We start from the raw sequence: 27,563 nt of genomic DNA on the forward strand, positions 1-27,563 counted from the left end.
TGCGACTCTTTCACGGCCTTTGCAGTCTTTTGCAGAAAACAAGTCTCTGTCTGACCAGTGGGATGAAAAATACATTTATGGTTTTCCCAACTTTTCTGTGGCCCCTGCAGTAGGACTGGTGGGACGAGGAGGGTTGCCTATTGTCTTTTGGGATTCCTCATTTGGATAAATTTCCGTTTCTCAAGAGGAAAGCGGTGTATCAGGTCTGTCTGAAGGTGCAGGATCACCTCACGTTCTCTGATGGGGTTACGGGAGTCGGGGTGGATTCCCGACTGGGAGTTTTTTGGCCCAGGGTTTTCCCCGGGAGGCAGTTGGCAGTCCCTGTACAAGCTGCCCATTGAGAAGAGGATAGCGGACCTCCAGTGGAGGATTGTACATGGGAGTATAGCTACGAACAGATTTGTTTGTCCAGTGTCCCCGTCTTGTTGGTATTTTTATCTTTTGCGGACATGGTTTCACGGTTTTGGTGTGGTGTTTTCTTTTCATGTGTTTATTTTTGGTCCTAAGTACAGTGTTAAAGAGAAGACTGTCGTCACGCTTATTCATTTCTTGTGTGGTTTAACTAAACTTTCAGTCTGGTTGCCCAAGAAGAACTGGTTTTCAGGTTCTGGTAGTGTTGATCCACTTGCAGTTTTGAAGGGTCTTCTGCAGTCCTGTCTTCGAGTGGACTATTCTTATTACAAAATGGTGGGCAACCTGGAGGCTTTTGAGGATAGATGGTCTGTTGGAAGCGTTTTGTGTTGTTTTGCAGGGGGAAAATGACAACCTTTTGTTTCAGTTTTGAGGGTTTTCTTTTGATAGGTTGATGATGTAATTAGGGCCCGAGCACTGACAGTGCGAAGGCCCTATTGTATCTGTAGGAGTTTTAGTTTTAGTTTTTATCCTCGTTTTTTCTTCCGACTAAAGGAGGGCCTTTTTGTCCCCCTAAACGTGCCCCAAAAGTCACCAAATTTTGCACACAAGCCAGGCCTGGTGAAAGATTTGATATTTAATGGTTTGCATTAATGGGCGTGGCCTAATGGCTCAACAGCGCCCCCTAGAAAACTTTGCCTCAAGCCTCACAATACGGTTTGACGTACATGCACGTAAATCGGTACACACCTGTATCATGTCGCAACTTAAAGAAAAGTCTCTTGGCGCCATGGCCGAAACAAACAGGAAGTCACCCATTTTGAATAAATCGTGTAATTTTGGCGAAATTTATGCCATTCCTTCGGCATTTAATGCGGCCCGAACCATAACGTGCACCCAAGTCTGTTATACATCAAAATATGCGTCTCCATCCTGCAACGACGAGCATTACTTTTCTCAGTCAAAAGCGTTACCGTGGCGACGATAGATGCCAAAAAGCGTGCCCCCCCTTCATCTGATTGGTCCATATTTGATAGTTCCTACTTTCTGCCATAACTTTTGAATGGTTTGACATAAAGAGTCGTGGGTCGTGTCATCGGACTTAGTTTTGAGTCCTTGATCTTTATGGGTGAAAATTGCACGCGCGAGGGCCCGTTTATCGCTGCTTGCATCTTGAATTTGTGTTGTGATTCTGTGAATTGGTCAATAAAGGAATTGTTCAAACCAAACCTCTCCTCTCTTCTCTCTCAGTGCCAGCTGCAGTCACTGATGTAAGAATCAGTAACAATGGCCGTACAGACTTCCTCACCGTTTCCTGGCAACAGGCTGCGGGAGAGGTGGACCGGTACCTGGTGACCCTGAGTGACCGGGACAGAACAATCCACACTTTAGCTGTCTCCAAGTCCAACCCCGGGTGTGTCTTTAATTCGCTGGTCTCTGGACGTCTTTACAACATCGTCATCACCACTTGCAGTGGCCGCTACCAAAACAGCACCTTCATTCAGGAGAGAACACGTGAGGAGAGATTTTGAGTCTCTTTGTGTGTTTGTTGGTCTCCACGTGGTTTTTGTCTGTTTGTGATGGTTTTGTGTCTTTGTGTTTTTTGATAGTGTTTTTGTGTATGTCCCTTTTTTTCTTTTGTGGTATTTTTGTTGGTGTTCTCTTTTTTGTGATGTTTATACAGTATATCTCTTTGTGTTGGTTTTGTACCTCTTTGTGTTTTGTGTTTGTTTGTGTTTTGTCTGGTTAGTGCTCTGTTTGGTGGTTTTGAGAATGTTTATGTTAGTTTTCAATTTAATTCAGTTTTATTTCAATAGCGCCAACTCACAACAAATGTCATCTCAAGGAACTTCAACAATACAGTTCAACTAATTCAAAATCAGTCAAATGAATACGAAGCCAATACATGTAACAGTAATAACTGCTTCGCAAAGAAAGCCAACAGATAGCCCCAAAACTTGTCTTGGATACAAGTCCCTGCCCGGAGCAAGCACCAAGTGACTGTGCAAAGAAAAAACTTCCCTTTAACAGGAAGAAACCTCTGGCAGAACCAGAATCGGGAAGGGTGACCATCTGGTTCTTTGTGATATTGTTTATCTTCTGTTTTTAGTAGTTTTTAGGGGTTTTAAATCTGTCTGGTAGTTTTGTGTTTCTTTGCATCTCTCATCATATTCAGTGATATTCATCACTGTTTATCTTCACCATCTCCTACTCCTGAACATTTTGAACTCCTCATGTGACTTCACTGCAAAAACTCAAAATCTTAACAAGAATATTTGTCTTATTTCTAGTTAAAATGTCAAGTTTTTTGTCAAAAACTCTCATTACACTTAAAACAAGAGTCATTACCAGAAAAATAACTTATTTGACAATTTTCACCTGTTTCAAGTAAATTTTCACTTAAAATAAGCAGAAAAAAGATTTTTTTGCTTGTTATGAGAAGATAAATCTTGTTCCATTGGCAGATTTTTTCTACTTATTTCAAGTGAAAATCTACTTGAAACAGGTGAAAATGGTCAAATAAGTTATTTTTCTGGTAATGAGTCTTGTTTTAAGTGTAATGAGATTTTTTGACTAAAAATGAGACATTCTAACTAGAAATAAGACGAATATTCTTGTTAAGATTTTGAGTTTTTGCAGTGTTGAAGTATGAAGTGGAATCATAGAAAACCGTAATCACAAGCTTTAAGCTACATTATCCTTTTACTGGTTGTTTCATTCGTCACTGCATATGATAGAGTGAAATAGACCTGTTAATGTTATTGCATTCTCTTTTGTCCACCAGAGCCTTCAAAGGTGGAAAGTCCCACCGCGACCAACGACGCTCAAGATGACTCCCTAAAAGTTTACTGGCATCATGCTGCTGGAGACTTCGACTTGTACCAGGTGTACATCAAACACAACAACACCTTCTTGCAGAACAAGACGGTCCAGAAAATGCAAAGCGAGTGTGTTTTCAGAGGCCTGGTGCCCGGCCGGCTCTACACGGTGCTGGTGAACACCTGGAGTGGGAAATACGAAACCAGCACGTCCACCCATGGCAGGACTTGTGAGTGCTAATACAGTAACACTCATTGATAGCTATCATCCTTACTGCAATGAAAATTGTAAACTGCAATGTTTCAAGACCAGTTTGCCAGACGTATTGCACTGCAAAAACTCAAAATCTTAACAAGAATATTTGTCTTATTTCTAATTTAGTTTTGAGTCCTTGACCTTTATTGGTGAAAATTGCATGCGCGAGGGCCCGTTCATTGCTGCTTGCAGCTTTAATTTCTTATTTTAGTATTGGTTTGGCCAAACTAAATACATTCACAATGCTGACCAGGAGGTATATAGTACATAAGAGCAGCAGTCAGACGAACCTAACCTAACCCCGTTTCCCGTCCTGTCTCCACCTCAGTCCCGGCAGCGGTCTGCTCTCTGGCTCTGGCAGAACGGGGGACGGAGGACCTGCGGGTGACGTGGACCGCAGCTCCGGGGGACGTGGATCACTACGAGGTGCAGCTGCTGTTCAGCGACATGACAGTGTTTCCTCCCATCACGCTGGGCAGTGGAGTGGGAGAGTGCGTCCTGTCGTCACTCACACCGGGACGTCTTTACAAGATTCTGGTCTCCACTTTCAGCGGTCCTAACCAGAAGGCTCAGTACATTGAAGGTCGCACAGGTCAGACACCGTGTTGTAATTGAGGCTGATGTGTTCTTTATGTATACAGATAACTCTATTTATTCTAACTTTATTCTAAGTTTTTTTTTTTAAGTTTTTGATTGATTTGATTTTTGATTTTTGATTTGAAGATTTTATTTCGAACATGCATGATAAAAAAGCGTACAAAAAGTGAAAAAACAGAATACATATATATATATATATATATATATATATATATATATATATATATATATATATATATATATATAAATGTACAGCACTTCATATAATAATAATTCACGGATCCACCAACATGCTCGAAACGGAGTAGGAATGAAGTAACCACTTATCGAGTCCTACCCCTGAATCTTACGTACATTCTTACATCTAACATTCTTACATATAACAAGACGAGTTTCAATAACTGTTCTATACAGTGATTTAATACTCAATTATATGTACAGTATATACAAATATAGTCAAACGCAAAGCAAATCAAGGCAAACAAAAGGAAACAAAACAAACGCCCATCATTAAGTTGTGCTACTATGTACAGTATGTATGTACTAATATGATTGTACTAATATGATTAATCTGGCTTTGTTTAGCAGGGTCTTCTTGGTTGCAAAAATGAAGAAAAAAAACCTGCAAATGAAATGTACTGTGCAGCAATAGGTGTTTTCCCTCAAACAAGAGTTAGGAGGAATACATTTCAGAGGTTTCTTGTAGTGAACTCAGCCATCTGTCAGACTGTTTGCTGCTGAACAAACTCCATGCTAGAAATCACAGAAATGGCACAAAAAGTCCAGATCGTGCATCCTAATATGTTTTCACTCCCATCTACAATACGTGCATTAGTGGAGAAAATGAACAGCAAGACAAATATTCAGGATATCATTAAAACTTAAACCAGCTTCTGTTTTACCGTAGCCTACTCTTAATACGTAGTGCATTAAAGCATTGTTGAGATCTGAAAACCACGAGGATCTAAAGCAATTCTGTTCTTCCACCAGTTCCCAGTAAAGTAAAGAACATCCACATCAGTAATGGTGGGGGCAGCACGGCCCTGAAGGTGAGCTGGACTCCCGGACAAGGCGACGTAGATCGGTATTCAGTGTTTCTGTACAGAGCCAGCCGGCAGCTCAGCGTGAGAACCGTGTTCAAACACCAGAACGAGGTGACGTTTGACTCGCTGCAGCCCGGACAGCTGTACGACGTGACCATTCAGTCTACGAGCGGAGAGCTGCTGAACAACAACTCAGTCACAGGACGCACAGGTCAGAACATGCAAGCTTCTATGTAGGGGTGTAACAATATATCGTGCCACGACATTTTGCGATACAAAATCGCCACAATACGTGTCGTGGAGGTGACAAACTGTATCGCAATATTGGATTATTAATATTAATAGCCTATATTGTGTTGACTAGTAACGTGCAGTGTATTGGTGCCGACCGCGCCTCGACCCGCGAACCAAAATCTTCCTCCACTCAGAAGAAACTAGTACCGTTTTGGTCCTGATCACAGGACTCTTGCAGGGTTTTGAGCTCTGAACTTTTACTTATGTAAGGCTGGTGTAGAGTTAATCTTACCTTATTAAATTAAACCTTTTTGGGGTGGTGAGTAGGATAAACACGGGGAAACTTCTGCTGAGTTCCAGTGTACTTTAATGTCCCTCAACAGTGTAGGATTTTAGAACATCAACACAGCACCTAGTGCCGTACTGTGGCGTATCACTCCGCCCAATCTAAAACAGACTAATCACTACAGATAAACTGACTAGTGTCATTATAGTCCCTGATTTACATCAGAATATAAAGAATATATTTATAAAATAATGAACCCTGAATTACCAAAATAACCTTCTTAACTAAAATACATCTCTGCTTACACTTATAAGGTGAGCATGAATCAATCTTTTTTATGATGTAAAATTGTATTTATTTATTTACTTTTATTTATTTATTTAATTTTAGTTGTTGAATTTCTGGAAAAGAAAAAAGTCAAATCATACATGAGAGAAACTATTCAGTTTGTGGCAAAATATTTGTACTTGTATGAAACTGAAGATCATAATGCAAACCTGACATTTACTTTTAGTTCAGTTTGTGGAAAATGGTTGGCCTGGCTTTCTCTTTAAAACATAAACAGTTATAAAGCATTACAAACTGTAACAATAGGGCAAATGTACAGTATTGTTTTGTATTTTGTGCCTTTCAAATAAAAGACCATTTTTTCCAGTCATATGTTCCTCATTCAAGGTTGTTAAAAAAATACTGCTATAATATCGTATCGTATCGTTATCGTGACCTCAATATCGTGTATCGTACTGTATCGGGAGATTAGTGTATCTTTACAGCCCTAGTTCTATGCTACACAGCATCACATATCAACTGCCCACATGATGAGTTCTAATGCCATTCTTCTCTGTTGTAGTCCCGTTGTCAGTCACGGGGCTGCAGGTGGAACCCCTTCACAGAACCTGCAGCCTGCAGGTGAGCTGGCAGGAAGCGCTGGGTGTGGCAGACGGTTATATCCTGCAGCTTCTGGACGACAGAGGTGGCCTGGTCACAAACGGCTCAGAGCCCTTTGGACACACACACTACAAGTTTGATGGACTTATACCAGGCAAGAAGTACCGAGTCCTTGTACAGACCACCAGCGGGGGCGTCTACAGCCTGGGAGTCGCCACTGAAACCCGAACTCGTAAGACTTCTTGCTCTAAAATGTATTATATTCAGTACTGGAGTTGAGGGGGGATGAGGGGGAATGACATCCCCCCCTGAAATAAAAACGGTCCAAATCATCCCCCCTGTAAAACTGCCATCCCCCCTTTCCATCCCTTATGTCATTTCATCAATGAATGTGGTTTTACTGCTATTTCAACATTTAGAGTCATCACCAGAAAAATAACACCAGAAAAATAACTTATTTGACAATTTTCACCTGTTTCAAGTACATTTTCACTTGAAATAAGTAGAAAAATCTGCCAGTGGGACAAGATTTATCTTCTTATTACAAGCAAAAAAATCTTGTTCCACTGGCAGATTTTTCTATTTTAACTAGAAATAAGACAAATATTCTTGTTAAGATTGTGAGTTTTTGCAGTGATCCATGTTACTTATCCTGTGAAGGACAGAGACATATTGATAAGTTCAGAAAAGTGTTTTTTATTGTTGTGTTTTGATGTATTTGATGTAAGCCCAGTGGATATTTAAAGCTTACAGAAGGCTGCATTTAACTGCTGCTATGTCATTCCTGCAGTATTTCTGCAGCTGTTTTGGTCACTGCTATTATTTGTAATATATTATATTATTTGTAATCAGCACAAATTATCTGTCCCCATATGATAAAATCCACCATCCCCCCTGATTTTTTTTTACAATTCGAGTACTGATTATATTAAACAAAAATATCTCTGCCAATAGGTTAAGAAACATTTTCTTGGCTACAAATTATTTAAACTAGCAAAAATAGTCCAGCCAAGAATCCTAATTTTCTTGAAAAAATTGTGTTGAGAAAGAAGTTTGAAATACTTTGTTTCCCCCTCATCTCTTCTTCTCCTCAGGCCCTGCGATAGTCACTGACTTATCCATTCAAACCACCACCACCAGTCTGTCCTTCCACTGGTCTCCACCAGTAGGAGAGTTTGACTTTTATGAAGTCTTTCTGTATAAATATGACGACCTGCTGCAGGAGAAACGTCGTATCCAGTCCAGCAGTCAACAGTGCTCCTTCCAGGGCCTCCGGCCCGGATCACCGTACAGAATGGTGATTCTGATCCACAGTGGAGACCAGACCAACGAGACGTCCACACCAGCCAGGACAGGTAACACCACATGGGTCTGAATCATGTATTGAAGGTGACGGTGGTGGTTAGAGTATTCCCACAGTTTGGACTTTAAAGATGTATCAATACGTTTACATGCAGCAGTAAATTTTGCGCGTTCCCGTGAGGGTAGTGGTGTCCCAATTCCTCTTTTCACCTAGGGGTAGTGGACTTTTCGAGGCCTAGTGTGTATCAATCAGCGAGGGATTTCAGATACTAACTCACCGACCGAAGGCCAGAGAAAATTTCCCAGATTGCTTAACGTCATCATTTGCAGACTGAATCAAACTAAAAAACATGGCAGACATTTCTATTTTTTAGTGAATAAAATCAATATTTTGAGTTAGTTTCTGCATAAAAATGCGTTTTGATTACATTTCTAGCGAGAAATATATATTTTACTTTCAAAATATTCACTCAGTGAATGTACATAATCACTCGCTTGCTCGTTGTTGCAAAGTTTTTGAGATCTCGCCAGAATAAAGGCTGATTTATGGTTCCGCGTTACACCAACGCAGAGCCTACGGTGTAGGTTACGCGGGGACGCGCGCTGTATGGTGTGCGTCGCGCGTAACCTACACCGTAGGCTCTGCATTGATTTAACGCAGAACCATAAATCGCCGGCGGCTCTTCTCATCCCCGAAAACATCGGAGCAAATTTCTTAACAGGCGTTATTTGGATAAACTGAGCCCAGGTTGGGGATCTTAACGGTTACTTTTACGCCTGGAAAAATATTAAAACTTAATAAAGTGGCATATTAACAGCGCTACAGCTGAAATTAAAACAGCATTTATCTCTCAGCTTCCTGATATGGTGTGACGTATGTGCAAACGTAACTACGCAGTCACTTACGTACCCGAACGTAAACCACGCAGTGACGTAGCAAGTGGTGTCCCAATCCCTAGGGAAGATTACAAGGACCCTACCCAAGTGGCTTAATTTTTAGGGCTAGTGGTAGAAAGTAGGGGGGGGATTGGAATTGGCCCTAAGACATCGTTCGGACTTTTAAACTGCATGTAAACACCTCAATCCGATCTATTTCGGACCTATTTCGGACATTTAATGATCGGATAGCAACACCTAGATAACTCCTTCATAGTCTGAATATTAACTCCATGTATACGGAGACATCGGATATTGCAGTCTGAGCAGCTGGAGAATTTCCTCTGGGGCTTCACCCTGAAGTGAAAGGAGACGGCGCGTGTTAAATAGTTGTTTAAACACCTTTAAAAAGATGGTGAAAGAGATGCAGAAGCTTCACCGGAGCAGATCAAAATAAAGTGGAAAAATATATGGAAGGCGTAACATTGGAGCCAAACAAAACAACCGTCAACCGGAAGTGGCTCTTTGTTGAAATGGTTACCATGGTTACAGCGCCACATAGCGTCACGGAGTCAGCCATGCTCTGGACATTTATCCCATTCTCTGAACAGCATGTAAACTCAGACAAGTGATTGGGTCTTCTGGATGTTTATCTGATACCATCAGAAATCAGATCTCTTTGCTGCATGGAAACGTACAGACAGAATGTTTTCCTCTCCAGTTCCAGCTGCAGTGACATTTCTGAAGGCTGAGAGTGGAAACCAGTCGGATGCTCTGCGGGTGCAGTGGCACCGTGGCGGTGGTGATGTGAGTGGATACTCTCTGTCTCTCTACAACCCTGACGGATCCCAGCAGGCCGAGCATCGCCTCAGGTCCGAGGCCACAGAGTTCGTCTTCTCAGGTCTGGTGCCGGGCCGACAGTACCAAGCTGACGTCCTGAGTCTGAGCGGAGAACTCCACAACAAAGCCAGCACCACGGGCCGGACCGGTGAGCTGAGCTGCCACATTACATTCACATACACTGCAAAAACTCAAAATCTTACCAGGAATATTTGTCTTATTTCTAGTTAAAATGTCTCATTTTTAGTCAAAAAATCTCATTACACTTAAAACAAGAGTCATTACCAGAAAAATAACTTGTTATTTGACAATTTTCACCTGTTTCAAGTAAATTTTCACTTGAAATAAGTAGAAAAATCTGCCAGTGGGACAAGATTTATCTTCTCATTACAAGCAAAAAAATCTTGTTCCACTGGCAGATTTTTCTACTTATTTTAAGTGAAAATCTACTTGAAACAGGTGAAAACTGTTGTTTTTTCCAGTGATGAGAATGAGAAAAATGATTTTCTGATAGACTGACCGATGGAATCTTAAATCTTTCTAACAAAGCACATTGGTTTCCTTCTCAGCTCCCAAACCTCCCACCTCCTTCCTGTTTGGGGGGGTCACCAACACCTCCCTGGAGATCACCTGGAGTTGCCCCGTGGACTCCGACTACGACGACTTTGACCTGCAGTGGAGTCCTCAGGACAGGCTGTCCGTCATCAACCCGTACCACAGCCCAGTATCTGGCAGTCGCATCTTAAAAGGGATGTTCCCCGGACGACTGTACAGATTCAGCCTCCGCACCATCAGTGGGGCCACTCAGCCCAGGACCACAGCCACTTACAGTGCACCCATCTACAACCACATCCGCACCAGTAGGTGGCAGCACCTCAATTACACTCAACTTAAAATGCCAGCTATGTCCATGAAAATTCAAGGGTTTAAGGTTCATTGACACATCTGAGGTTATATTTACATTTTATTCAAAGTAACTTCCAATTTGTGAACAACACAAAGTAATAATTAAAGGACAGAGTTCTATTAGAACAGGTTTAGAAGTACAAAGTAGAGAGTTAGACCTGCTAGGGCAGGGGGTCTTCAACCCAAAATGTTAAAGAGCCATATTGGACCAAAAACACAAAAAACAAATATGTCTGGAGCTGCAAAAAATGAAAAGTTTTGTATAAGCCTTAGAATGAAGGCAGCACATGCTGCATGTTTCTATATTAGTTATAACTGGGGGAAGATTTTTTTTTCATTATGCACTTCGAGAAAAAATTTGAAATGTTGAGAAAAAAGTCAAAATGTCGAGAAAAAAATCAAAATCTCGAGAAAAAAGTCGAAATGTTGAGAAAAAAGTTGAAATTCCGAGAAAAAAGTCGAAATGTTGAGAAAAAAGTTGAAATTCCGAGAAAAAAGTCGAAATGTTGAGAAAAAAGTTGAAATTCCGAGAAAAAAGTCGAAATGTCGAGGAAAAAGTCAAAATGTCGAGATTAAAAAGGAAAGGAAAATGGAAGAAAAAAATAGAAAAAAAGGGAAAAAAAGAAGAAAAAAGAAGAAAAAAGAAGAAAAAAAGAGAAAAAAAGGAAAAAGAGAAAAAAAGGAAAAAAAAGAGAAAAAAAGGGTAAAAAAAAGAAAAAAGAAGAACAAAAAGGAAAAAAAGAAAAAAAAGGAAAAAAAAGGTCAAACATTTTTGAAAAAGCTCCAGGAGCCACTAGGGCGGCACTAATGAGTAATATGAGATAATACATTTTCATTTTGAAATGTAAAACCTTTGTTAAAGTTATGGCCAGCAATAACACTACTTCAATAAACTTGACCCTCAAAAATGAAGAAACAAATCATTGATTATTAAAAAAAACACCTTTAAAACTTGAATTAATTGTATTTCTTTGAAAAGGAGTGAATTGTGAAGTTATTTCTGATGATCTTTTCTCTCTTGCTGCAGAGCCAGAGAGAGTCCACAGCCTGCACTGTCGTCCCCAGAGTTCCACCTCCATCTCCTGCTCCTGGGGGCCTCCAGAGGCCGACTACGACTCCTACACCATTGAATGTCTCCACCAGGACTCCCACAGCTTGGTCTATTCACGCCGCACCGGTCGAGACTCCACCAGCTACATCATCACCCAGCTGGAGCCCCACAAACGCTACACCGTCTCTGTCAAGGTCATCTCTGACGACACCACCAGCGACGAGGTGGTGGACAGCGTAGTCACCATGATCGACCGTAAGCAAGAGTGGACGTTAACATGTATCGCCTGTATGTGTTAGGGTGGAGGTAACGTGTTCTTTTTCCTGTTCTGGTCCCTGCAGGTCCTCCTCTGCCCTCCCTCAGTACTCGAGTCAGTGAAAAGTCTGTCATGGTCACTAAGTCCTCCATTTTGTTCCAGTTTAACTGCAGCTGGTTCAGCGACACCAACGGAGCCATCAGGTTCTTCACTGTTGTGGTCACTGAGTCTGAAGGTAAGAAGGACCAACAGTGCCTCATGGGCCTCAGAAAAACAATACCAAAACAAATACCCCACATGTTTTTCTTTTCATTTTAATTGGCTAATAATGATGTTGTTGTGCTAGAAATAGTTACCGGTATCTATCACATCAGGGGCCTGTACTACGAAGCGGGATTTGGGGTTAGCGAGGTAACTTCAGGTTTAACCCTGGGTTTTCAGGACTACGACGGTGGTTCACTTCTTACCGGGGTACATCGCCATGGTAACTTCTCCGGAGCAGGTTATGTTCGAGATACAGATCGCCGGGTATAAAAGCACCGCCCACTGACCAATCAGCTCTCTTGGAAAATGACATGCCCTTTCGAAGAGAATCCAGTGGAGCTCGGTGCGCGGATCGTGAGAGGAAAAAAAAAAGAGTGGGCTGACTTTCAACAAAAATTGAATTAGTCAAGAAACTAAGCAATTCCTTTCATACCCAAGTATCAACACTTTATCATTTCTTTTCTCCTGACAGAGAGGTATGCGAGTACGTTTGTCTTTGCTGTAGATACCCTCACTCCGTCTTTCTAAGAAAACTACTTTTGCAAATAAACCTTTATGTACAAACTGTAAATATACTGTAGAAACAAGGTATGAGTCATTTGAGAGAGGATGAAATGTCAGACCTCGTTTAATTTGAACACGACATGAACTTTTAATTTCAAGTCTAAATATTAAGTTAAATCACAGTGTAAGTTATCCTTTGCTCTTCGCTACTGAAATAAGCGGCTCTGACAGCGGACTTCTCCATGCTTGCGATTGGTCATGCGCTGAAAACACCGCCCCTTTTATGTGCACGCGCTCATATCCAGATTGGAGAAACCTGGGTTGATATACCGAGTTGATAACCACCGTCGTGTGACCGCTTAGCGTGATTGCAATTGTCCGGGTTAGTGAATCTGGATAAGGAAAAGATATCCTGGGTATGTTGAACTTGCTTCGTAGTACAGGCCCCAGGCCTGGTAGAAACATGAGACAGGGATTGTGAAGGTCTCCAAATCTTCAACCCAGTCTCACATAAAAACGTACCCTGGCTACGTTGGTCCAAAGTGCAAAAACGTAGAGGGGTTACAATAAAAGCCCTTGAATTGTTACATTGTTACATTTTTTCTGCCTATTCGTTTTGCGTCCAAGTCACGTGACTTTCAAGATTCTGGCCGTGACACCAAAAAACATGGCAGACATTTCTCATTTTTTTGTGAAAAAAATCAATATTTTGAGTTAGTTTCTGCATAAAAATGTGTTTTGATTACATTTCTAGCTAGAAATATATATTTTACTTTCATAATATTCACTCAGTGAATGTACATAATCACTCGCTTGCTCGTTGTTGCGAAGTTTTTTCAGATCTCGTCAGAATAAAGGCTGATTTTTGGTTCTGCGTTACACCAACGCAGAGCCTACGGCGTAGGTTACGTGGCGACGCGTAGGTTGAAATCTCAGAGGATAGATGCTGGCAATTAACTGTTACTGTTGCTTTTTCAGGTGTAAATTAAAAGATAGATGTGCCTTATTCTTCTAAATGTGTCTTTGTTATGAGATCTCCAGACTTGAAGGCATTTTTCATGCAGAAGAAGCTTTAGGTCATGAGTTTTCCAATGTTGCTTATTAGGGAAATTACAATTTCTTATCTGCAACTAGAGAATTTAATTCTCGCTATTGTGTCTTTTTTGCTTTTCCCCCCTAAACGTGCCCCAAAAGTCATCAAATTTTGAACGCAAGGCGAAAAATGTGATATTTAATGGTTTGCATTAATGGGCGTGGCAAAATGGCTCAACAGCGCCCCCTAGAAAACTTTGTGCCTCAAGCCCCACAATACGGTTTGACGTACATGCACGAAAATCGGTACACACCTGTATCATGTCGCAACTTAAAGAAAAGTCTCTTGGCGCCATGGCCGAAACCAAACAGGAAGTCGGCCATTTTGAATTAATTGTGTAATTTTTCTGCAATTTTTGCCATTCCTTCGGCAGTTAATACAGCCCGAACCGTAACGTTCACCCAGGTGTGTTATAAATTAAAATGTCCATCCTGCGGCAACGCGCATTACTTTTCTCAGTCAAAAGCGTTACCGTGGCGACGATAGACGCCAAAAAGCGTGCCCCCCCTTCGTCTGATTGGTCCATATTTGATAGTTCCTACTTTCTGCCATAACTTTTGAATGGTTTGACATAGAGAGTCGTGGGTGGTTTCATCCGCTAAATTTCCAGGCCTGAAGAATCTACGTGCAAGTCATACAAGCTCTTCCACTGCAGCCTGAACATGCACAAGGGTGCGAGGGCCCGTTCATCGCTGCTTGCAGCTTTCATTATTTTTGGCACTGGAAGGCCGGATGTCTCCCACATTACTGGAAGCTTCACCTACTGAGGCTGAGGCTAAAGAGGTGCTGCAGATCCCACATGGCTGTTCTACAAAGGTCTCTGGGACTCACGCTGACATCGTTTGGACCTGCAGGCTTGTTCCAGTTCAGTCTCCTCAGCTACCTCTTAACTTGACTGGCTTACACAGATGGGCAGAAGAGGGAGGAGGAGGAGGCTCCGGTATCTGCTGACATGGTTGGAAACAACGATAATATCAACTCAACTCAAGTCAAACTTTATTTATAGAGCACAATTTAAAACAACCAAGGTTTATAAAAGTGCTGTACAGATTAAAAACAGCAAAATGATAACAGTGTCCCATATAAAGGCATACATTACAAAGATAAGATAAGTAAAAAAAATACAAGAATATAATGTAATAAATATAAGAGAAAATAACAAAAACAGTTGGAAAAAGTTTAGAAATCAAATTGTGCCAAAATCCACTAAAACTAATCAAAAGCCAGGGAGAAAAGCTGTGTTTTTAGCTGTGTCTTCTCCTCTTGACTTCTGCGAGCTTCTTATTTCAGTGCTTCTTCTTTATAAACCTTTCACCAACAAGCAGTCAGGATTGGTTCAGTCTTCTACAAGGAATATATTGACCTCACCTTTCTGAAAGCGTGGGTGGTGCTATAAGGATTCAGAGCAGAATAAAGTCCCATGAGAACTGCTGGAACAGACCATATAAGAGAAACTCCAGATTCTTACTATTTATGATATCAATATTTTTCAGATATGGGTTTTTATTTATAAGCTAAATTCAAGTGAAGGGAATATTCCTGGACAGTTCAAGACTTACTTTAAATTAAATTCACAGGTTTATTCTTATTCAACTCGACAATCCTCAGATCTTCATCCTCCTAGACTGCAAAAACTCAAAATCTTAACAAGAAATATTTGTCTTATTTCTAGTTAAAATGTCTAATTTTTAGTCAAAAACTCTCATTACACTTAAAACATAGTCATTACCAGAAAAATAACTTGTTATTTGACAATTTTCACCTATGTCAAGTAAATTTTCACTTAAAATAAGTCTTAAAATAAAATCTGCCAGTGGAACAAGATTTGCTTGTAATGAGAAGATAAATATTGTTCCACTGGTAGATTTTTCTACTTATTTCAAGTGAAAATTTACTTGAAACAGGTGAAAATTGTCAAATAAGTTATTTTTCTGGTAATGAGTCTTGTTTTAAGTGTAATGAGATTTTTTTTACTAAAGATGAGACATTTTAACTAGAAATAAGACAAATATTCTTATTAAGATTTTGAGTTTTTGCAGTGTAAATTTCTCACTTGCAGAGGTCAATGTTCGGTGAGATTTAGGGACTAAATTGTGGAATGATTTTTTTCCCACTTGGCAAAGACTCTTCCTCTTTGAAATGTTACAAAAGACGTTTGAAGGAACTTGAGTGCTGTTTTGTAACGGTTTTCCCAATGTATTGTTGTAAATGTATCCATGTTTTTTTTTTGTGTTCAACTCATAGTGACATGTACCGTCTTATTTGCTCAGGAGTCAATACAAGTTGTAAAAACAATATCCCATGCACACTCACACACACTTAGTTTTTTGTCTTTATTCTTTATTATATATATATATATATATTGCATTATTAGTTTGCCATCACTTTTGTTTTTGTATGTTAATCTTGTGTTCTTTATAACACACTTCGGTGGAGGCTTCAAATAAGCCCATTGGCTTTTTTGCCTCTTCCTGCACCTATAGTAATTATATTTGATATTTCCTGTATATTTTTTTAAAACTGTGCAAAACAATAAACTAAAACTAAACTAAAAGAGAGATGATAAAATCGATCCTGACAACCTTTCACCTGTCCCTGTAGGCGTTGATGATTTGCAGCCAGAACACCAACACCCTCTGGCCTCCTACCTGGACTATCAATCCAACAGCTCGGTTAAGTCGTACCAGACCAGCTTCCTGCCCAGCCTGTGCTCCGGGGGCCCCGACAGCAGCGCTCACGTCTTCAACATCAGCCTGGGGACGGGGATGGACTTGCTGGGAGGCTCCTGTGACCACGCACACTCGGATCAGAACTCAGAACCCAACACAAACCTGAACCCCTTCTGTGATGGACCACTGAAGCCCAAGACGGCCTACAGGTACTGAGAATATCATCTTGTTGTTACATACCTACACTGTAAAACCTGATAAGTTAGTTGAACTCAAACTGTTTGAGGAAACCCATTGCCTAAAACCATTTAAGTTTATTACAGTTTTTCACAATTGTTTAAACACATTTCCTGATAGACTGCCTCACTTTCTCAAAACTCTAAACAAAAATTACAAAACTCACACACAAAATGCAAAATCCTACACTTCTCTTGCAAAAGCACACTCTACCCTCAAAACAGTGTTAACTCTTCACTAAATGGTATTTCCTTCTCAAATGCCAAACACATACATCATTTGAGTAGACATTTCTAAGCACCCACTGAACACTGATGTGCAGAATGGAAGACACTATAGTATGAATGGAAAACACTATATGAATGCCTCAGTGTTACACCTTCAGCTGTTGGATGTAATATATCACCATATAGTATTCATATGTATAGGCTACTCAAATAGAAAACAACACAATTCTTTACTGTAACAACAAATAATATTTTACAGTATTTGGACTCAAAATAGACAGTCCACTGGACATCACAGCAAGCTGTGGATGAAAACTTCACAGAAAATAGAAACAAAAGTATTAGGCTGCATCCTGCCTTTCATCCCTGGCTGGCCACAGGACCTCATCCACGTCGCAGGCGATGTTCTCCCTGGCCAAGCAGCGGGGGAAGAATCTCCTACAACGCTGCATGAAGCCTTGACATCGCCACATGCGTCCTCCATGGCCTGCAGCAGTGGGATCCGTGTCTGAGGATTTCTCTCGTATACCTTCCATCTCCAGGCAGAGAAAAACTCCTCAATTGGGTTGAGGAAGGGAGAGAATGGAGGGAGATATAGGACATCAACTTTTGGATGGACCCTGAACCACTCACGGACCAGAGCAGCCCAGTGGAAACTGACATTGTCCCAGATAACAACGAACCTGACCACCTCTGTGTCCTCCATCTGGTCTGGCTACAATTATATTGTAGAGCTGGTCCAGGAATGCTAGAAGAAGTGCAGTGTTGTAGGGGCCAAGGGTGGCATGGTGATGGAGGACGCCGTGGTGATTGATAGTAGCACATATTGTTATGTTCCCTCCACGTTGGCCAGGGACCTCTGTGATGGCACGCTGGCCGATGATATTCCTCCCTCGCGCCTTCTTTTTACAAGGTTGAACCCCGCTTCATCAATGAATATGAATTCAATGGCAAATTGCTGATTGCATATTGCACAACAGCCTTTGGAGTTTAGAAATGTGATTGACTGTGTGTTCTGTGTGAACAGCAAGAGAGGGAATTCAGGAAGAGTGTGCAGGATATTGGGAATTGTGTGTAGTGTTGTGAGAAATGTGTGGTATGGAATGGGAATTTGAGTCTAGAGCAGTAAATGTGCTTGGAGTTCAGCAGGATTGGTTCAGCCACCTGAAAAATGAGTTTCAGGTTGTGCACATTGTGTCTGTACTTGCTGCTGTACATACACATACATACTTTTTTGTACTCTCTTTTGTCATGCATGTTGAAATAAAATCTTCTAATCAAATCAAATCAAACCCTCCATCCCACCATATTCCCAGTTTAAAAAGTCTGTAAAAATCAGATATACTCTGTAAAAATGTCTCAGTCATTCATTTTGTCAAAACTCAAACATATCCTTCAGATACACAGAACACGTGCTGCAGTAGAAATCTAAAAATCTCGTTGTTCTCTTTGTTGTGTGTTCCTTAGGTTAAGTGTCCGAGCGTTCACTCAGCTGTGTGACAAAGACACAAAAGACTCAACTGTCTCATGTCCTTTGTTCACTGACACATTCCTGTCACTGCCCATCATTACTGAGACCGGTGAGGATCAACCACTTCCATAATACCAGTGAAAATATTCCAAGCTCAGATACAAAACACAATCTAAGAGTAAAAAAACACCAACTCTAACTTAATGAGTAATATTTCCCTGTGCAGAACCTCTGAATGGTGTCATTGAAGGCATCAGTGCTGGAATGTTCCTTGTTGTCATGATGATCGTGATCGTTGCTTTACTCATCTACAGACACAGAGTTCACAAAGTGTAAGTATCTGCATACACACCTGTATGGCACACCTGACGGATACACTACTCCTATTTGTTAGGTACACAACACACCATAGGTTCTTCAAAACAACTTGTCAGACGTATGCAACAACTGACAAGTACCGAGCATATAGTACAGGGGTCGGCAACCCGCGGCTCCAGAGCCGCATGCAGCTCTTTAGCGCCGCCCTAGTGGCTCCTGGAGCTTTTTCAAAAATGTTTGAAAATGGAAATAGATGGGGGAGGGAAATATATTTTTTGTGTTAATATGGTTTCTGTAGTAGGACAAACAGTTATAACTAATATAGATACATGCAGCATGTGTTGTCTTCATTCTAAGGCTGATACAGTATAAGACTTTTCATTTTTTTGCGGCTCCAGACATATTAGTTTTTTGTGTTTTCGGTCCAATATGGCTCTTTCAACATTTTGGGTTGCCGACCCCTGATAAAGTATATAGTAACGTGCTGTGACAGGGCAGCTGCCACATATGAAGCACACACTTACAAACTGTCAAGAAGCAAGATGATAGACCAAGACAAGGAGTTTTTTTTTTTGTCTTTAAATTGTCCTCCTTGTCTTTTTTTTTTAAAGACAAGGAGTTTTACCTGACTAGAAGTATGCAAAGATTTGAATAGAGCTGTGTTAAATATTTGTCATAAAACATAGACTCTAACACAGCCAAGTGAGGTGAAGACAGACAACAACACTAAAAGGGAAACGGGAATGGAGAACAAAAGAAGGAGACATGCATCAGCGCCTGCTGCAGTCATAGTGGTTTAGTCCAAAACATATAGCGGCACACAGCACTTGAACGGTAACAACACTTATCTGACAGGTACACGTCTGTCTGAGAGGTGCACGATAGCTGGCAGGTGTATCTGGACTCTGTGTCAGATGTTATCTCAGTTTAACTGAACTCTGTGTAACGACTTGTTGGGTTTACTGTTTCCATCAGGACGGACGAGAGGCCGGCGGTCAGGATGAGTGTGAGGAGGGAGTGGGGCGCTGCAGGAGTCCAGCGCAGCGTCAGAGGGTAACAAGCAATCATTCTTTTCTTTTTTATTTTTTTATTTATTTTTTTATGTTTATTTGATATGGACATAGCAATTACATTGGACAAACCAGATGCATTGTTTAAGTGTTTTAGCACAGGTGCTAATTCGCAACACTTGTCCATAGGCAGCTTTTGAAAAGAATAGAGAGCAATAATATATTAAGATAACAAGAATGGGAAAAAAATAAAAATAATAAAATAAATAAATGAAAAAAAACAAAAAACAAACAACAAAACGATTGGAAAGGAAATCAAAGAAATACAAACAATTTTCAATTAATTTTCAAAGCAAGCAGTCAACAAGTTAAGAACTCTTCATGTGTACACTGCTGATTAGATTTTAACCACTGTTTGAGTCCTTTGTTAAAAGCTTTTGTATTGGTCTCTAATTTGAACTCAGTGGGTAGAGAGTTCCAAAGTTTTGCCCCCTTTACAGAGAGAGCAGACTGGCAGAGAGAAGTGTTGCATTGTGGGATGAGACAGTCACCACTAGTGGATGCTCGTGTGGTCGCTCTGTGAGAGCTGTGACGCCTAACGGCCACATCAGAGAACAGTGTTGACACATGATTATTTAAACATTTAAAGAAAAAATCTAAAATACTGAGGTTAATAACATTTTCAAAAGTGAGGAGGTTGTGTTTCCTTAAGATTCGGCAGTGATGCCATTTCATTGGTTTTTGGTCCATGATTTGTATTGCTTGCTTGTATATAGAGACTACAGGTTTCATAGTGGTTGTGGAAGCCTGTGACCATGATGTGATGCAGTATGAGAAATGAGAAAGAATCATAGCATGCATGTATAGTTTTGCAGCTTGGTGACACAGGTTCCTTCTGATAAAACGAAAACAGTTAAGATTTGGTTTGACCTTGTTACAGATGTACTTAACAAGGTCAACCTTTGTTAAGTACGAAGTACAAAGTACTTAACAAACTACTTTGTACTTAACAAAGGTAAGTACTTAATTTTGAAAGTACTTTGTATTACAAAGTACTTAGAGTTAGATTTAGAGTTACCAAATCTAACTGAGTTAGATTAGATTAATCCTGACCTGATCAAGCCTGTTACGTATGGAGAAACAGATGGACACCGTTTTTTTTACATTAAGAGTTAAGTGGGATAACTCAAGCCATGCCGAGATGTTTGATAAAGCCCCCATCAAGTATTTTATTTGTTTGCACTTACAAACATACAAGCATCGAAAAAAAGCAGTAATAAAACAAAGTGAAAATGTGCAGGAAACATCATGAAGCCCGACAGGCTTATAAGCGACCCCCCCCCCCCTCTTAAACCTACAATAATTATAATTAACACTTTACACCCACCCCTCCCCACCCAATACCCACAATTCCTCATACACACATGTGCATATTTCTATCATATACAAAGAAGTATATTATACAGCAGAGAACAATAGTTACATAACATTTTGAAAGAAAAGAGAAATACATATAAAAAATAATAATAAAAATAGAGATACATATACAATACCCAATGATACAAAAGTGATTAGAACATCTGTAAGGATTATTTAAATTTAGTCTTAAATGTATTTAAAGAGAGACATAATTCTGTTAATTTTTTTATATTATTCCACAGCACTGCACCTTGGTAGACAAATGAAAATTTAACATTTATTTTACTAATAATAAATCTTGTACAGCTTAAAGAACCCCGGTGAAATGTAATAACTATGTAAAAATAAAGATGTAACAAAGTGCAGCTAAAAAAATAATTGCATATATTTAATTAATGATAATTTTAATACTGTGTAATTAAAGTATTGTATATTATTATATTATAATTACAAAAAGATTGTTACATACTTATGACATGAAGCACTTTGTGCTGTAGTTCATTCAAATATTTAAAATCGAGCCAGATTTTCCTTGTGATGTACTTTTACACTGAAATCTGAAGTTTTTTCTTCTGCTTGTCTCTCAGCAGTAGAAGAATCTCCAGGTGGGATACAGATAACTTTTATTCTATTTGTTTTAAAGCTTTTACTTCCAGAAGCTGATGCTAATCTTTATTTATTTATTCATTTTCTCTCTTTCAGTCCCATCAAAACCTCAAACTTTGAGTGTCACTACAACATACTGCAGGCTGATTCCAACTATCTCCTGTCAGAGGAGTATGAGGTCAGTGGTCAGCTTGTACTCAGTCATCGCTATTGTTTTATTTTACATTCAAACTAGATGGTATCTTTACAGAATGAGTGACATGTACACTTAAATGTACACTTTTTTGCTCTTCTCTTTACGTTTATTCTGATTGACTGACTCAGATTGACTGTTTAACCCTTGTGCTGTCTTTGGGTCAAGGAAGGAGGAAGAGAAGAAGGGAGGAAAGAAGGATGGAAGGAAGAATGAAAAGAAGGAAAGAAAGAAGGAAGGAAGGGAGAAAGGAAGGATGGAAGGAAGGGAGAAATCAAAGGAAAGAAGGAAGGAGGTAGAAAAGAGGAAGGGAAGAAGGAGGGAGAGAGCAGGAGGAAAGAAGGAAGGAAGGGAAAACAGAAGGAAGGAAGGAAGGAAGAATGAAAAGAAGGAAAGAAAGAAGGAAGGAAGGAAGGAAGGAAGGGAGAAAATAAGTAGGGAGGATGGGAGAAAAGAAAAGAAGGAAGGAAGGAAGGAAGGAAGGAAGGAAGGAAGGAAGGAAGGAAGGAAGGAAGGAAGGAAGGAAGGAAGGAAGGAAGGAAGGAAGGAAGGAAGGAAGGAAGGAAGGAAGGAAGGAAAGAGGAAGGGAAGAAGGAAGGAGAGAGCAGGAGGAAAGAAGGAAGGAAGGGAAAAGGGAAGGAAGGAAGGAAGGAAGGAAGGAAGGAAGGAAGGAAGGAAGGAAGGAAGGAAGGAAGGAAGGAAGGAAGGAAGGAAGGAAGGAAGGAAGGAAAGAGGAAGGGAAGAAGGAAGGAGAGAGCAGGAGGAAAGAAGGAAGGAAGGGAAAAGGGAAGGAAGGAAGGAAGGAAGGAAGGAAGGAAGGAAGGAAGGAAGGAAGGAAGGAAGGAAGGAAGGAAGGAAGGAAGGAAGGAAGGAAGGAAGGAAGGAAAGAGGAAGGGAAGAAGGAAGGAGAGAGCAGGAGGAAAGAAGGAAGGAAGGGAAAAGGGAAGGAAGGAAGGAAGGAAGGAAGGAAGGAAGGAAGGAAGGAAGGAAGGAAGGAAGGAAGGAAGGAAGGAAGGAAGGAAGGAAAGAGGAAGGGAAGAAGGAAGGAGAGAGCAGGAGGAAAGAAGGAAGGAAGGGAAAAGGGAAGGAAGGAAGGAAGGAAGGAAGGAAGGAAGGAAGGAAGGAAGGAAGGAAGGAAGGAAGGAAGGAAGGAAGGAAGGAAGGAAGGAAGGAAGGAAGGAGGGAAGGAAAGGCAGAAGGAAGGAGAGAGCAGGAGGAAAGAAGGACAGGAGAATGAGGTCATTTTGACCCAAAGACAGTACAAGGGTTAACCACGATGTCACCCTGCTTACATACAGTATAGCCTGCTGATGTTTTTAGGAATCATTCAGACTTTTTTTCTTTTGTGTGTTTGTTTCTCCATCAGGACCTGAAGGATGTTGGTCGTAATCAGCCTCTGGACTCAGCTCTGCTGCCGGAGAACCGTGGAAAGAACCGATACAACAACATCTTGCCCTGTAGGTCACTAAATCTCAGTTATCTCTCTTTAATTTAATTGTATATAAATGCATTTTCTTTTAATTCTCTTTTTATTTTGAACAGCAGGTTTCCATCTTACACGTTTTTACATTCAATCTATAACTTAAATGATTTTGTCCCTACTGTCCTCCAGCCGTTTTTCATGAACATGAATAATTAAAAATAATAACAGAAAAAATAAAAAAAAACAGAACCAGGGAGCGCACCCATGTTTACAATCATTACATCACATAAAAAAATAGTTCACATGAAATCAGATGTGATTGGTTTCACATACTCAGTCCATTTGGACCAGATCTTATAAAAGTTTTCTTTCTCAACCTTGAGGGAGGAAGAGATCTTCTCCATAACATAGATCTGGTAGATGATCCCAATCCAGTCGTCGATAGTGGGGGGTTCCACTTTTAACCATTTCCTCGTAACACATTTCTTACTGGCTGCCAACAATATAGTCAGCAGTTTTTTGTCTTTTACATTCCATGTTTCGAACATTATGTCTCCCAAAAATAACGTTTCACAATTCAATGGCATGGTCACATTAAATATATTTTCAACATGTATCTGTATCTCCTTCCAAAAAGGTCTTATTGCTTGGCAGTCCCAAAGTGGTTAGCTCCTTGAGACCCACATAGTCTCCAACAGGCGTCCCTGCTGCCCTGATATCGTTTTTGAATGGGTGTGATAAAAAATCTTGTTATACTTTTCCAGCAGAACTCCCTCCATGTATTTGACCCGGTTGAGATCCATTGTACTGTATTTTCTGCACTATAAGGCGCACCTAAAAGCCTTTAATTTTCTCAAAAACGGGCAGTGCGTCTTATAATGCGGTGCACCTTTATATATGATCATTGCGGTAATTTCTGTTACTGTAGTCAGGGGGATTGTGGGTAATGTAGTTGGTGTCGCCGAAGTAACGGCGCTAAAAACGTCAGGAATCGTCACAGACGTTCAAGACAACAGCAGTGACGCTGAATCGCATAATGGAGACTTTGACGAGACGGAGCAAAGCTGGTTTTTATTTTGTTAATAAAGTTTGACATACGGTACTTTTCTTCTTGTTTTTTTTTTTTTGCATTTGGATTTTGTAGCATTTCCATCAGGTAGATACGTAACTCAACCCCAGCCACTATAGTGCAGTATTTTACCATATATTTAGTGCGCCTTATAATGCAGTGCGCCTTATAAATGGAAAAAAGTTTTTAAATACGTCATTCATTGAAGGTGCGCCTTATATTGCGGGGCGCCTTATAGTGTGGCATATTCTTTCCCAGCTTTCCTGTGTGATTATTACCCTTATTTCCTTTTCCCATTTCCTCTTTATGTATTCTGTATTATCTTGTTTGGAAAGTTGTATATCTGAATGCATTTTTATTGTTTGTATGTTCAGACGACTCGACCAGAGTGAAGCTGTCCTACGTGGATGACGACCCCTGCTCCGACTACATAAACGCCAGCTACATCCCAGTAAGACCAGCTTACCCAGTTTAAGTGGAGGATCTGCAGAGTCAGGCAATACACATGAAACATAACACTTGAAACTTTCGAGACAGCAAACATAAACCAAACCAGCACGTTAGTACTCAGGTGAATTCAGTTTTTCCACCATCCTGGAGGCGGTCCAGATTAGAACTCCCGGAAAAAGTGAGCTTTGGCTATTAAGAAACAGTTTTTATTGTGGCACTGGAAATATTCTCCAAACGTGACAGTTTTACAGCATCCACTCATGAGTGGGTGCATCATCCTCTTTCTCTATTATGTTATTTATTCTCCTGTATGTCCACACAACCCGGCCTGTTTGGAAACCAGATTCATGAGGATTGAGTGTATGAATCCTACACACTTGTGTGTGGGTGAGACTAGAAATGCCCAATGGTTTTCAGGTTACCTGTATTACAGGACACATTTTAGTTTTAAATGTCACTATGGTCAAGATATTTTTAACTCTTTCCCACAGGTACCAAATCATTTGTCCAGGCCAGTTTCTTTACTTTAGATCTTTTTAATTTACAGTAATGATTCTGTTGAACTTCAATTCAAAAGCAATGTTTGATTTTGATTAGTCCATTTTTAGCAAATTATTACGTTACGTGTCCATTTTCAAATTACTTTATTGATCATTATGGATTTTTTAAATCTTTATTAAAAGGTGCTAACAAATTAGTCAATTTACTGTATGTAAGATTCAAAGTGGTAAAGAAGTTCTCACTTCGACGCTTGTTAAAACAAATGAACAGGAAGACGTCATTTGGTTTGCTCTGTAATAAAAACATTTACAAAATGTTATTTTTTTAGTTCCTAACTCTGCAATCCTATTCCTTTAAACATGTAAAGGTACATGAAGAAATTTTAATTTTGGAGTTTTTTATAAACTAAATTTGCAGCAAAAGGAATGCCATTAATCCCATTCTTGATGTGGTTTATGATAATCTGTATCAATAAACTCCAACATCAGATTATTATAAAAAACAGTTGCTGTATGCAGTTTATAATCCATAGTGTTGAGTAAAGTGAACGTCATCAGTGACAACTCTTAGTTTATGTCCTGAGAAACTGTGTGTGTGTGTGTGTGTGTGTGTGTGTGCGTGCGTGTGTGCGTGCGTGCGTGCGTGCGTGCGTGCGTGCGTGCGTGCGTGCGTGCGTGCGTGCGTGCGTGCGTGCGTTTGCATCGCTACAACAATTACAGTGTTATTGTTCTCACTGTGTCTTCAGGGCAATAACTTCCGTCGGGAGTACATTGCAACACAGGGTCCTCTACCGGGAACTAAGGATGATTTTTGGAAGATGGTGTGGGAGCAGAATGTACACAATGTGGTGACGGTCACGCAATGTGTGGAGAAAGGACGGGTTGGTACAAGCCAGCAAATATCTTCCCTGTGTATGATAATTGAAACTAGCTGAGGGAGCTCCTAATAAACGTATGTGTAGCTGGGTAAAAAGTGGATGTTTTCTCCTCCATCCAGGTGAAGTGTGATCACTACTGGCCATTGGACCAGGATCCTCTGTATTACGGGGACATGATTGTCCAGATGCTGTCTGAGTCGGTTCTGCCTGAGTGGACAATCAGAGAATTCAGAATCTGTAGTGTACGTTTCACGTTTGTTCTTCTCATTACTGAACTAGGAAAATAATTTCAGTTTTGGTGCCAGCCGTTTCCTCATCACTCCTCTCAATGTTCCTGTGTCCAGGAAGAGCAGCTGAGCTTCACCCGCCTGGTTCGACAGTTCCACTACACGGTGTGGCCGGATCATGGAGTCCCAGAGACCACTCACTCCCTCATTCAGTTTGTCAGAACTGTCCGGGACTACGTCAACAGGACCCCTGGTTCCGGTCCCACTGTGGTCCACTGCAGGTAGAGGACACGCTGTGCTGAAAGTTTCACTAAATCTACATCTAAATGAGCACTTAGGAAAAATGAAAAATAAATGTGTGAAGCTTGGCTTGCAGATTGTGGTCTGACAAGGGAAAATGCTCTGCTCTTAAGTAAAAAAATTAAATAAAAAAAGTGAAGAATATTAATTAGAAAAGCAAAACATGATTAAAGGGGACCTATTATGAAAAACAGGTTTTCTCTTGCTTTAACATATATAAAGTGGTCTCCCCTCAGCCTGCCAACTCAGAGAAGGAGGAAAGGAACCAAATTCTGCAGTGTCTGTACAGCCGCCCGGATGATCCGTCCAGTCTGATGTGGATCTACGAGCCGTTCAGATTCGGCGCATTTTCGTTACGTAACCAAAATGCAAACCACGCCCACAACTAAACACCGTGTAACTGCATGAGAGCGTCCGACTATCGTAGCACTGCGTGACATTGTACTCTCTGTCCATCTCCCTCCAGCAGCTGCCACTTTATTGAGGTTTTTGTAGTGAAATGAGGAGGAATCATAGAGATAACTTCTCATTTCAACTAACTGGATCAGCCGTTCCTCATCCATGACTGTTTCCTACAGCGCTTTCAACCGGCTTTCAACGCGACAACAGGAAGAAAATAGAAGCAGGGCGTCCGACAAATGTTCAGCTCAAAACGCCGCGTCGCTGCGGCCAGTTAGGACAGTCCAATAGAAATTAAAGCAATGGAATTAATTTTGTCGCTGACGCTCGCTCGCATCGCATGCAGTTATTAGGACACGGTGTAAATAACTCCGCCGGCCGGAGCTTCCTCCATTTTTTCGTAGCGGTGTATCGCGTCATTCAGGCAGCCAATCAGCACAGAGCCTCATTATCATAGCCCCGCCCACTCAGAATCCTGCATAGATAATGAGGTTAGAGACTGAGATGATAAAAACATGGCTCAGAGGCTGAATTTCTATTTTATTTAGCAAAAATAATCAAAAGCTTGTTTTTAAGACATTCAAGGCCTGTTTAAAATAGA

General features: G+C 40.6%; 1 protein-coding gene across 4 annotated transcripts in view; it reads left to right on the plus strand.

Annotated features, from left to right (window-relative positions):
• LOC133444474 (receptor-type tyrosine-protein phosphatase beta-like) overlaps positions 1-27,563 on the plus strand; it is a 63,914-nt gene that overhangs the window by 31,466 nt on the left and 4,885 nt on the right. The window contains exons 10-30 of one of the 4 annotated variants that reach the window (XM_061722287.1): positions 1,603-1,866; positions 3,137-3,400; positions 3,755-4,018; positions 5,014-5,277; positions 6,437-6,706; positions 7,569-7,829; positions 9,374-9,640; positions 10,062-10,352; positions 11,426-11,704; positions 11,791-11,940; positions 16,168-16,444; positions 18,167-18,279; positions 18,397-18,502; positions 19,464-19,541; positions 21,505-21,522; positions 21,620-21,701; positions 23,083-23,173; positions 24,583-24,659; positions 25,905-26,039; positions 26,156-26,278; positions 26,381-26,544. In XM_061722287.1, coding sequence (XP_061578271.1) covers positions 1,603-1,866; positions 3,137-3,400; positions 3,755-4,018; positions 5,014-5,277; positions 6,437-6,706; positions 7,569-7,829; positions 9,374-9,640; positions 10,062-10,352; positions 11,426-11,704; positions 11,791-11,940; positions 16,168-16,444; positions 18,167-18,279; positions 18,397-18,502; positions 19,464-19,541; positions 21,505-21,522; positions 21,620-21,701; positions 23,083-23,173; positions 24,583-24,659; positions 25,905-26,039; positions 26,156-26,278; positions 26,381-26,544 — 3,838 coding nt within the window. Of the gene's footprint in view, positions 1-1,602; positions 1,867-3,136; positions 3,401-3,754; positions 4,019-5,013; positions 5,278-6,436; positions 6,707-7,568; positions 7,830-9,373; positions 9,641-10,061; positions 10,353-11,425; positions 11,705-11,790; positions 11,941-16,167; positions 16,445-17,079; positions 17,188-18,166; positions 18,280-18,396; positions 18,503-19,463; positions 19,542-21,504; positions 21,523-21,619; positions 21,702-23,082; positions 23,174-24,582; positions 24,660-25,904; positions 26,040-26,155; positions 26,279-26,380; positions 26,545-27,563 lie in introns of those variants that run through there. The other 3 variants (XM_061722288.1, XM_061722289.1, XM_061722290.1) reach the window with 3 other exon arrangements.

This window comes from Cololabis saira, chromosome 5 (genome assembly GCF_033807715.1).
Source record: "Cololabis saira isolate AMF1-May2022 chromosome 5, fColSai1.1, whole genome shotgun sequence".
NCBI lineage: Eukaryota > Metazoa > Chordata > Actinopteri > Beloniformes > Belonidae > Cololabis > Cololabis saira.